The sequence below is a fragment of the Myiozetetes cayanensis genome, unplaced genomic scaffold, assembly GCF_022539395.1.
Source record: "Myiozetetes cayanensis isolate MyiCay16 unplaced genomic scaffold, myiCay2020 scf6-25, whole genome shotgun sequence".
Taxonomy (NCBI): domain Eukaryota; kingdom Metazoa; phylum Chordata; class Aves; order Passeriformes; family Tyrannidae; genus Myiozetetes; species Myiozetetes cayanensis.
Window position 1 is genome coordinate 54,291,723 of NW_026087853.1, and position 11,424 is coordinate 54,303,146.

The 11,424-nt window shown below is 60.5% G+C and overlaps 3 protein-coding genes across 5 annotated transcripts; 1 reads left to right on the forward strand and 2 right to left on the reverse strand.

Annotated features, from left to right (window-relative positions):
• Nucleotides 1-53: 53 nt before the first annotated feature.
• Nucleotides 54-3,176, reverse strand: TMEM138 (transmembrane protein 138). Its single transcript, XM_050335132.1, has 5 exons — nt 3,095-3,176; nt 1,817-2,039; nt 1,569-1,740; nt 462-537; nt 54-374 (listed from the first exon to the last, which is right to left on the reverse strand). Exons 2-5 carry the CDS (start codon nt 1,942-1,944, stop codon nt 262-264), a joined length of 489 nt encoding a protein of 162 aa, XP_050191089.1. The 5' UTR covers nt 1,945-2,039; nt 3,095-3,176; the 3' UTR covers nt 54-261.
• On the forward strand, nt 3,131-6,052 carry LOC126650383 (lysosomal membrane ascorbate-dependent ferrireductase CYB561A3). 2 transcript variants are annotated; one of them, XM_050335127.1, is made up of 6 exons: nt 3,131-3,308; nt 4,283-4,488; nt 4,552-4,760; nt 4,836-4,990; nt 5,120-5,276; nt 5,373-6,052. In XM_050335127.1, exons 1-6 carry the CDS (start codon nt 3,268-3,270, stop codon nt 5,394-5,396), a joined length of 792 nt encoding a protein of 263 aa, XP_050191084.1. In that variant the 5' UTR covers nt 3,131-3,267; the 3' UTR covers nt 5,397-6,052. The 2 variants fall into 2 exon arrangements, with proteins under 2 accessions (XP_050191084.1, XP_050191085.1); XM_050335128.1 differs by lacking the exon at nt 3,131-3,308 and adding an exon at nt 3,825-3,859.
• Nucleotides 6,053-6,271: 219 nt separating this feature from the next.
• Nucleotides 6,272-11,339, reverse strand: TKFC (triokinase and FMN cyclase). 2 transcript variants are annotated; one of them, XM_050335115.1, is made up of 18 exons: nt 11,238-11,333; nt 10,625-10,674; nt 10,369-10,558; nt 10,181-10,291; nt 9,831-10,012; nt 9,672-9,750; nt 9,261-9,350; nt 9,113-9,147; nt 8,921-9,005; nt 8,760-8,849; nt 8,559-8,675; nt 8,134-8,253; nt 7,927-8,064; nt 7,281-7,387; nt 7,106-7,209; nt 7,000-7,033; nt 6,795-6,884; nt 6,272-6,706 (listed from the first exon to the last, which is right to left on the reverse strand). In XM_050335115.1, exons 1-18 carry the CDS (start codon nt 11,254-11,256, stop codon nt 6,536-6,538), a joined length of 1,812 nt encoding a protein of 603 aa, XP_050191072.1. In that variant the 5' UTR covers nt 11,257-11,333; the 3' UTR covers nt 6,272-6,535. The 2 variants fall into 2 exon arrangements, with proteins under 2 accessions (XP_050191072.1, XP_050191071.1); XM_050335114.1 differs by having other exon boundaries at nt 7,927-8,253; nt 11,238-11,339.
• Between the last annotated feature and the right edge of the window lie 85 nt (nt 11,340-11,424).

Here is an 11,424-nt window from a genome sequence, read left to right on the forward strand (position 1 = left end):
GGGATGGCAGATGTGACACCAGGGGGTCTACAGAGAGAGAAAGACCCAGGAGCCACTGGAAAACACATCCCATTTATTCCTTTACAGTTCCCAAAGATATTCCAGCCCCAACCGAGGCTGTGCTGCCAGGATGGACTTTCCTGCAGGGACACCCCACAAGCCTCCCACTGACTCCCAGCATCCAGGAGGAAGAGCAGGAAGGACAAGCCAGGACTGATCCCAACGGAGCGCAGGGTGACTCCAGAGGATTCCAGGGATCCATCAGCCATGGAAGTGGGCAAATTCCTGGCGGAGCCACAGAGAATCCTGGTAGAAGAGGGGGTCTCCCAGGTGCACAGCTGTCCGCTTGTAGAAGTAGCAGTAAAGCACGGCCGCTGTGGGAATTTGGGGGGATTCAAGGCTTGGGATTTGGGCCCAAAGCATGTGGGATCCCCCTCAGCCCTGACCCCAAGAGTTCTTACCCAGCCTCTGGAAAACAAAGAGGGTCTGGAGGCCTTCAGTCCAGATGAAGCGTCTGGAGTCGCGCCAGCGCAGGTTCTGAGGGGATGGAAAAGCAGGGAATAACCAACCCCTGGAGCAGTTTGGGGAGCCCCCTTCCCCAAGGTTCTGAGGGGAACAGAGAACTGGGAATAACCCCTGGAGCAGTTCAGGGGAGCCCCCATTCCAGAGATTCTGAAGGGCATGGAGGGATGGGAATAAACCCTGGAGAAAGTTTGGGGGAGCCCCATCCCAAAGGTTCTGAGGGGGATGGAGGCACATGCAGCTCGGAATAACCCCTGGAGTGGTTTGGGAAGCCCCCCATTCCGAAGGTTAAGCAGCTCAAGGGATTTAGGCCCGGAGCCAGGCCCTATTCTGGCTTCAGACCTACAGATCCCTGAAAATCCCTGAAAATCCCCTTCCCAGCCAACATGGGCAGGGCTGGAGCAGCCGCCCTGGCACAGGATGGCTCCCAGCCCTCCCCAAAACATCCCCTGTGTCCTGCAGCTGGAACAGACCCTTGGAAAAAGGGTTGTCCAGGGGATGGGAGGGGTGCAGGATCTGCTCTGTTGGGAAGGGACCAGGGAGGAATTTATTTGGGAAAGTGGAAAGCACTGCCAGGAGAGAACCAGGAGCCACACATGGCAGGCCCACGTGTAGGGATTAATCCCTGGGAAAAGAGGAGCTGCTGGAATAAGCTTTCCCTTGGGAAAGAGCATTTTCTGACAAGTTATTCCCTTAGGGAATGGGCAGGGATGGGCTGGCACGGGAAAGGACCCTTTCAGCCCAATTCCGACACTGGGATCATGGAAGGGGACATCAAACGGTCACTGTGGGGGACTTGGAGCTGCTGGACTTTTCCCGGGGAAGGAGTGACTTCTGACAGGTTATTCCTTAAGGAATAGGCTGGGAATGGGCTGCGATGGATTTGATTGGTATAGGGCAGGACCCTTCCAGCCCAACTCCAACAGCAGGATCACAGAAAGGGACACCAAACTGTCCCTGTGGGGGAAGACGGTGAGAGAGGGCCGAGGGGGAGCCCTCCTGGGCTAATCCCTCAGGAGAATCCAGTCGTTCCCAGCCCACCCTACCATGATCCAGACATGGAAGGAGATGCTGAGCGCCAGGTAGGCAGCGGAGAGCAGGATGGTTCCCTTGAACTTATGGAAGAGCAGGCTGACCAATCCCGCCTGGAACACGAAGGTGTTGAAAAACATGAGGAAGACGATGATGACGTTGAAGAGGATGGCGATGTCCTGGATGCTGCCGGGAAAACGGGAATCGGGGCATTTGGGATCTCCGGAATGTCCCACCTTCCCCCCCCATTCCTGGCACTCACATGAAGAGGACGAGCTGGACGGCCGGAGCCGTCCGCAGCAGCTCTGAGAAGGAATTCACGAACAGGTCGTAGGAAAGCAGCAGGAACTGCAGGAACAGCACCAGACTGTAGTTGCTGGGCTGGAGCATCCTCCTTTCCTAGGCCTTGGAGCACTCAGCCCCAGCATTCCCGACGGATCATGGCGCTGGGGGGGCTCGGCAGGGCTGCTTCCAACATCCCACACCTGGAGAAGGGGAGCGGGGATTGTTTGGCACATGGGATGGATCCCAGGGGCTCTCCTGAAATCCAGGACCTGGAGAGGGGGTTTAGGGATTGTGGGATGGATCCTGGGGGCTTTCCCAAAATCCAGGACCTGGAGGGAGCACAGGGATTGTTTGGCAGCTGGAATGGATCTCGGAAAACCAGGAAAACCCACCAAGCTGTGTCCCCCTCCCGCTTCAAATCCATCCCAAATCTCCATGTGAGGAAATCCAGGGATGAGGGAGCTATGCAATAATCCCAGGGAGCAGCGTCCAGGCAGGTTATTCCCGGCTCCATGGGCAGTGCCAGGCAGGACACGCTCTAGGAACAAGTCGGGGCATGTCCCACTCCGGGCAGAGGAGAGGGGTGAGGATACAGCTGGGAATTTGGGAACACGGGAGCAGGTACAGCACTCCTGGGACATGGATCCCATGGGAACAGCCCCCCCCGGGATCATCCTGGCTGGAGAAGGGAGTGAGGGAGTATGGGAAATTGGGGATCCTCCATGTCCTGGAAGGAGAGGGGTGGGATGGGGAATTCATTCCCTGAGGGGGAGATCCGGGGATGAAAATGTGGGGAAAGGGATGAAAAGGGAGAAAAAGTGCTGGAAATGGGGGAAGGGGTTAGAAATGGGGGAGAAGAAGAGCTGGACACGGCGGTAGGAAAGGGATGGAAAGGAGGAAGAGTGGTTGGAAATGAGGGAAAAAGGATTGAACGTGGGGAAAAGGAGGCTGGAAAACGTCTGGATATGGGAGTGGAACTGGCGGGGAATGGGTTGAACATGGGAAAAAAGGACTGGAAGTGGAAGGAAGGGCTGCATACGAAGGAGAAAAGGACTGGATATGGGAATTAAGGGGGTCACCCCCCTCCCCTTCCCCACAGACTCCCCCCCACCATTCCGGGGCACCCGCCTCCCCCTTTCCCCCACCGGCTCCCTGCCCGCGGGGTCGCCCCTCGGTGCTCCTAACCCCCCCCGTCGGGTTCCGAGCGTCCCGTCCCGGGTGGTCCCCGCCATGTCCCCCCGCCCCGGGCGCTGACCCGCAGCCGCCATCTTGGTCTCCATGGCAACAGCCGGCGGGGCCCGGAAGAGACGCCGGAAGTGTCGCCCGGAGCACCCGCTCGGGGCCGCTCTGGCCGCCGCTCTCGGTGGCGGCGCGTTGGGGAAGGCGGGGGGACCATAGAGATGAGCGGGCAGACAGGCGCCCGCCAAGATGGCGACGCCCAGTGACAAGGAGGGGGCGGTGGGGCCCAGGTACGGCCCCGGGGGAGGGGGGGACCGGGAGCGGCTCCGGGGGCTGGGAGGGGCCGAGGGGCCTCCTGGCCTGGGGTTGGGGGAGTTTCAGGACCGGGGCCTGTGTTCCCAGGATTTTGGGGAGCCATGGGATCCCGTTTCCCAGGTTTTGGGGACCCGCGAGTCCCTCTGTCCCCAGGTTTGGGGCCCCACGTGCCCACCCCTTTCCACCCCAATGCCCCGTGGGGAGGCTGATTTTGGGAGGCCGAGACTTCCCCCACCCCCGGAGGGGCCAGAAATAGCCCTTTGTGGGGGAACATGTCACATGCAAATCACATGCAAATGAGGCTCCTGCCAAGCACCCCCTGCGGGGAGGGACACGGGGACAAATGACTTCGAGAGCCCCTCGCTGCCATTCCCTGGGAATTCGGGTCTGCACGTCCTGCTCCATCCCTGGATCCGTGCCAGTCCAGGGAGCAGCTGGACCCCCAACACCCCCTCGAGATTCACCAGTTCCCCTTTCCGTGGCTCCTCCGCGGGGGGTTTGGGAGCATGGTCGGAGCCGTCCCCAGGTGCCACCACTGCCCCCCTTGAATCCGTGCCTGACCTCCTTCCCAACTCAGGGAGCAGATGGGCCTGCTCACCCTTTCAGGGTTTCTGGTTCCTCTTTCTGTGGCTCCTCCCTGGGGGGTGTCCACCCCTCCATCCATCCATCCCTGACCTCCTTCCCAGGCCTGGGAAGCAGCTGGGGCACAGCCACCAATCCTGGTTGGGAAGCAGCTCCATCCCTGTCACCTTTCCTGGGCTGGGAAGCAGCTCCATCCTTGTCACCCTTCCCAGTCCAGGCACCACCACCCCCCCGCCCTTGGTTCCCTGTGCCCCCCCACCCCCTCAGGGTTCCCAGTTCCCCTTTCTGTGGCTCCTCCCCGGAGCGGCTCCGGACCCTGAGCCGGCTCCTCGCTCGTCCCCTGAGCTGGCTCCTCGCTCGTCCCCAGGTGCCACCAGCGCTCCATGGCCATGCTGGACATTTCCTTCCCACCTTTCTGTGCCTTCCTGGGATCCCTGGGCTTGCTCTGCGTGGCCCTGGTGGGCACCTGGTGCCAGCACTGGCGAGGGGGCTTTTCCCTGGATGGTGGATCCCGGACTTTCAACTGGCACCCGGTGCTGATGGTGACGGGATTGGTGGTCCTCTACGGAGCAGGTGAGCACAGGGAGCGCTGGGAATCCCTGCACGGCCCCTTCCTGACCTTTTTTCCCCTCACAGCCGCCCTGGTTTACCGCGTTCCCAACACCTGGAACGGCCCCAAGCTTCCCTGGAAGCTGCTGCACGGCGGCCTGGCTTTGGGAGCATTCGTCCTCACTGTGCTGGGCTTGGCAGCCGTGTTCCGCTTCCATAATTCCAACGGGACGCCCAACATGTACTCCCTGCACAGCTGGATGGGGCTGGGAACCATCCTGCTCTTCTCCTGCCAGGTGGGAGCATCCTCAGATCCCCCAAACTCCCCCCAGCATCCTGAGCTTTCCTGTCCTCACTGCGTTTTCCCGCAGTGGGCAGCGGGATTTGGAGCGTTCCTGCTTCCCTGGGCTCCCGCCTGGCTCCGGCAGCTCTACAAGCCCATCCATGTTTTCTTTGGCTCCACCATCCTCATGTTGTCCGTGGCTTCCTGTGTGTCGGGAATCAATGAGAAACTTTTCTTCAGCCTGTGAGTGCCAGGATGGGGGGACTGGGGAGACCCCTCGCAGGGACTGGGAGGTTTGGGGTGGGATTTTGGCTGAATTAGGGAAAGGTTGGACACATCCAGAACATTCCCAGCCCCACTTCTTCCCCCCAGGAAAAACGGGACCACGCAGTACAAGCTCCTTCCCGCCGAGGCCGTGTTTGCCAACACTTTGGGAATCCTGATCCTGCTTTTTGGGGTGCTGGTGGTGGCTGCCCTGGCCAGGCCCAGTTGGAAGCGCCCGGATTCCAACTCCCTGGATTCCCGCCAGGTACCGGGAACACACCGGGTGGGTTTGGGAAGCAGAATTTGGGAGCGTAGCCCCTGGGGTGGGGAAGGATCCAGGCTGATCCCTGTCTTCCCACAGCCCCTGCTCTCTGCCGAGCGCTGATCCCAAAGGATCTCTCAGCACTCCTGAGGTGTTTCCTGCACCCTTGCCATCCCAAGGATTTCCCAGCGCTCCCAGGGTGTATCCTGCATCTTCGTGCCTCCAGGTGCCAGATCCTGCCTGGATAACCAGCTGTGCCAAACCCCAGCCCTTCCCGGTGCCATTCTGGAGCTGCCAGAGCCTTGTCAGGACAAAGAGGAACATCCGTGTTATTCCCATGTGTCACTCCCACCCCAGGGGATCTGGCTCAGCAGGACAGGGATGGAGCCACTCAGGGCCATGGAATAAAACAGCAGCTTCTGCAGGAATCCTGCACTCAACTCCAGGGGGATAAGTGGAGCCAGGGTGGGATTGGTGGAAGCAGTGGGATCTCGGGAGCAGGTCCTGGCCAAGCGAAGCTGTGCCTTCCAAGGGCTCCTCTGCTCCCTGGGAACGTGGGATAGATCCCCGGGGTCACCCCACGGGATTTGGGATCACGCTGTGCCCCTTCCCAGCTTCTCCTTTCCCAGGATCCCTCCGGCCCCCGTGGCCAGAGCCATGTGAGCCCTGTGCTTCCCCCTCCGCACCCCAGAGTGGGGTTTCCTTCCTCCCCCACTGTCACACGATCCCTCTTCCTGTCCCCCTTCCCGGCCTGGAGCAGTGGAGGGACACAGGGGGCTACTGAGGGACATGTCCCTGTCCCGTGGGGGGGACACAGGGGGCTTTTGGGGGCCACAGAGGTTTTTTGGGATACACATCCCTGTTACTATGGGGGACACGGAAGGTTATTGGGAGACACATCTCCAAAGATGTTTTGGGATACATGTTCCCTGTCAACACATGGGGGACACGGGTTTTTTGGGATCCACATCCCTGTTGCTGGTGGGGGACACAGAGGGTTTACTGGGAGACAAGGCTCCAAAGGTTTATTGGGATACACGTCCTCGTCACTATGAGGGGACACGCAGAGGTTTTTTGGGATACACATCCCTATGACCGAGAAGGGACAAAAAGATTTAGTGGAGGACACAGAGGTTTTTTGGGATCCACATCCTTGTCAGTGTGAGGGGACAAAAAGGGTTACTGGGGGACTGGTCTCCTAAGGTTTATTGGGATCCACATCCCTGTAGCTATAGGGAGACAGGGAGGGTTTTTGGGAAACACTAATGGGGGGTGGCCAGGGGGTCCCGCAGCCCCCCCAGCACGGCCCCCAGCACGGCAGCCACGGCCACAGCCCCGGGATCAGGATGCTCCAGCCGGGATGAGCGGATGTAACTGGCTCTTCCTGCCCCGGCCTCCATGTCCTTGGTGGCCTCTGCCGCCACCTCGGCGCTCTGCCAGGGAAAACCAGGATGTTTTCTGGGATAACGGCCAGGATTCCCATTCTGTTCTCCCACCATCCCAGCTCCGGGCTCTCCATACCTGCACCGCGGCCTCCAGCACCTGGAGCGGGTCAGCCCCGGGAATGCGCAGGGAATGCAGAGCCTTTGCGGCTGCACACAGCGAATCCAGCTGGGAAAAACAGGAACGGGGCTGGGAGCCAGTGCTGAGGCCAGGCTAGAACCCCCTGGCACCCCCTGGAATTTCCCCTTGGCTCCTGGGTATCCCACGGGATTCTGGAACTCACCATCGTCCGGTCTCCTGGTGCGGCTCCTCCATACCTATGTTGGATGCAGAGAAATTAGGACTGGGATTCCTGGGGGGACTGGGATCCCACAGCCCCTGGCACTGACCTTTGCATGGCGTCGATCCCAGAATCCACGGCATCAGCCCACGCCGCGGGATCGCTCCGGTTGCGCAGGCTCCGGGCGGCCGCCGTCAGGAAGAGCCCGTAGAGCTTTGGGAATACAGTCACCCCCACCCTGGGAACGCTTCCAGGTATCCCCCCACATTCCTATTCCCACTCACCACTCCGGAGGAGCCTCCCATCTTTTCCAGCAGCAGGTCAGCCAGGCAGGAGAGGAGCTGGGATGGGGCGGCCGGAGGCGGACAGGAGCGCATCCATTCACGGATAGCTGCAGGAATGGAGGGAAGAGCGGGATAGGGAGTAGTCCTGGGCTCCCATGGGGATCCCTGTCCCTTGTGGGGACAAGCAGGAATGCCATGAGGAAGCTGCCACTGGATGTAGAGACATTCCAGGCCTGTGGCTCCCAGGGTGTGGAAAGGGCACCTTGGGGGTCCCAAATCCCACAGATGGATGTCCCAGGGAAACCCCACTCCTGGGATAAGCAGGAACACTCCCAATTCCATAGGGCAGCTGCCTCTGGAAGCAGTGCCAGGGATACAGTTCCCTGTGGAAACTCTGTTCCCTAGGGTAGGGCACTTCAGGGATCCAAGAAAGGAAGTCCCCACTCCTGGGACAAGCAGAGACACCCCCCAGTTCCATGGGGAAGCTGCCACTGGATACAGAGGCATTCCAAAGGCAATGGGGACGCTGTTCCCTAGGAAGGGGCACCTCAGAGTTCCCAAACCCAAGAAGGGACATCCCGGTGAACTCCCCACTCCTGGGCAGTGCCGGCGAGGACACCCTCTCCCTGGATATTCCCACACCCACCATGGGCCGCCCGGGCGTGCGTGTGACCGCAATCCCCATCTCCTGCTGCCCGATCCAGCTGGTTGAGCTTATCCTGGATATCCAGCAAAGTGCTGCACACCCGCTCCAGGACCTGCTCCACCTGTGCTGCTCTAGGCCCTGCGGAACAAGACATTCCTGAGGAAAAGCCAGGCATGGGAGGGGTGACAAGGGATTTCAGCTCCCAACCTGTGCCGGTCTCGTCCATTGGCTTCCCTGGAACATCCATTGGCGCTAGAATCTCCTCTCTCCGGGTGGTCGCCGGTCCCGCGGGAATGTTGGGCCAAGCCATGGCCATGGTCTTGGCGTCTGGAAAAGAGGATCCTGCTGGATCCTTGCTGGCAGATCCAGCAGCCAGGAATTCCACTCCCAGGCATCTTGTGTCCATCCCACAGAACCTGGAAACCCCTGTGTCCCCATTCCAGGTGCATCCAGCAGCCAGGAATTCCACTCCCAGACATCCCACTGACCTTGTGTCTGTCACCCAGCTGTGTCCCCTTTCCAGGCATGTCCAGCAGCCAGGAATTCTGCTCCCAGGCACTTCATGTCCCGTCACCCAGCACCTGCTGACCCCTGTGTGCCCATCCCAGGCCACATTCCCACCGGGAACTCACCAATCAGGCGCAGCAGCTCCCCGTCCACCACCATGAGAGTGAGGGAGACTCCGGCCATTTCCAGGGCTGTCATGAAGCATCCCACCAAGGCCCGGGCAATGCGGATCCCTCGGCTCTCTGCGGGATCCAGGAGCCAAGGGAGGTCATTCCAGAAGCTCCAGAGCCAGGGAATAGGAGGATCCCAAGAAACTCCACACTCACCCAGTCTGCTCACGGCAGCTCCAGCCACGATTCCCAGCTCCAGGCAGGATAATCCACCCAGATTGTTCACCATAAGCACCACGGAGCATCCTGAGGGATGACGGGTGGGATGAGACCGGGATCAGGGATTTGGGGGGCAGGGGGGATCCAGGGGAGCTCACCAGGGGTCAGGGATATGTGGGAAGCATTGGATGGATCCGTCATGTGCTTCAGCATCGTCTCCACGGCCTCATCCGCCGGCAGCACCTGGAGGGGATGCAGCAGGTGGGAAGAGTGGAGTGGGATGTGGGAATGCGGGGGGGATCTGGGAATAGGGATCCCCCGGATATCCCTATAGCCAGATCCCCCCTCACCTTCATCCTGCGCACTCCGGCCTCTCCGTGGATCCCTATGGACACGGGGCCAAGTCACATCCCACACTTCCCACGGGAAACAGGGAATCTCAGCCCCCTCAGGGATCTGGGAGGGATCCAGAATGGGATCCAGGGAGCCCCTCCTCACCCAGCCCCAGCTCCATCTCATCCTCAGCCAGCCGGAATGAGGGCTTGGATCCCGGGATGCTGCAGGGAGACAGGCTGAGACCCAGGGTACCTGCACGGGATGGAATGTGCAAAATGTTCCCCAAACCTGCAGGGACTTGGGAAAGGAGCTGGGGGGAAGCTGATTTTCCAGGAAAGATGGTGACAATGGGGCTGACTTTCCAGGAGGGGATGGGGATGATTTTCTAGAAGGAATGGAGGGAATGGGGCTGGTTTTCCAGGAGAGAATGGGGCTAATTTTCCAGGAGGGAATAGGGAAAATGGGGGCTGATTTTCCAGGAGAGATAGGGGGAATGGTGCTGATTTACTGGGAGGGATGGGTCGGAGTGACACAAGACAGCATTTCCATGGGATAAAGGATCCCACAACGCACCCATGGCTTTGGAAGCCGCCGTCACCTTCTCCACGATCTCATCCAAACCCGCTCCCGCCTCTGCCAGTGCTCCCGCCACCTGCCAAGGACAATGTCAGATGAGTGACCCTGAAAATTCCCAAAATTCCCAAAATGCCTATACGGGAGCCCAGGCAGGACTTTATGGATGAGGACAGTTCCGCAGATCCCGCGTCTCCCGGCTTTTCCCGGTGTGGCGAAGGCACAGTCGTCTCCCACCACCACCATCCGCACGTCGGCCCCTTCGGAGCGCGCCCGCTCCAGGGCCATCCCAAAATTCAGCCGGTCCCCAGTGTAGTTCTTCACGATCAAGAGGATCCCAGCTGTGGGAATGACATGGGAAGAACGGGAATGACCCGGAGACAACAGGAACAACATAGACAGAACGGGAATGACATGGAGAGAACAGGAATGATGCGGGGTGAAAGTGAATGAGAGCACAGGGATTCCCAGGCAGGAATCCCAGAGCTGCATCCTGGTGTATTTCTGACCTGCTCCGGCCTGTGTGAGAACCCGGATGGCCGCCAGGACACTGCCCACGGATGGGGATGTGAACACGGCTCCGGCCACCACTCCGGTCAGCATTCCCTTCCCAACGTATCCTGCGGAGTGGGATTGGGAGCTCGGCACTGTCTCCGTGTCAGGGGGGCTCCGGGAAGTGGGAATTGTGGGGTCTCACCTGCGTGGGCTGGCTCGTGGCCGGAGCCCCCTCCGGACAGCAGGGCCACGCGGCCACGCACAGCCACAAGGTCATCCCGCAGGATCACCCGGTGGCCCTGCAGGAGCCGGAGCCCGGGATTGCAGGACACCAACCCAGCCAGGGCATCGTCGGCACAGCCGGACACGGAGTTCACCAGCTTTTTGGGAGTCTGGGGGAACAAAGCACGGTAAGTAGGGGAAAAAGGAGGATTGGTGTCCCCCTGTCCCGGCCTCACCTCCATGGGAGCAGAGGATCCTGCGCAGCGCTTGGATGCAGGGCTGGAATCTGTTGAGAAAGAGGGCAAGGTCCAGGCTGGACATGGGGGAGGTCCTGGCACAGGGACAGTGGGAAGGGAATGGGGCGGGACGTGGAGTCTGGTGGGAATGGGGGGTTGGGTTTTTCCCAAATGGAGACCCCCTGTCAAAAAGGGATCCCATTTTTGGGAATGGGGATCAGGATGGAAACACACCCCCCCCCCAAACAGCGACCATCCCCAGGCAGGGATCCCCTTTTTTGGGATGGGGGATGAGAAGGAGACCACCCTCATATACGGACCTCCTTTTGGGATGGGGGATTGGGATGGGGGATTGGGATGGGACCCCTCCCCAAAAAAGGGACCTCCCCAAAGAGGGATCCCCTTTTTTGGGATGGGGGAGACGAGGATGGGACAACGCCCAAACAGTGATCCCCTTTTGGGATGGGGAGGAAAAGGATGGGGCCATCCCCCAAAAAACAGGGGCCCCGTTTTGGGATGGGGGGCAAGATCCCCCGGGATATGGGTGGGATCAGGGTGGGATACAGGTTTTGGAGCCCCCCAGCACGGGGGAAGAGCAGGGAAGAGTCCGCACCGCCTTCCCCGCGGGACATGGGCCGGGATCGAGCCGGGATCCCCGAGAATTCCGCGGCTTTCCTGAGGGGCCCTGCGCGCGCCCCACCCCGCACCGGCGCGCGCCGCGGTCCTCCAGCCGCGCCTCTCGTCTGCTCCGCGCGGTCCTCCCAGCGAGCAAGAGCGGCCCCGTCTCGTCTGCTCCTCCC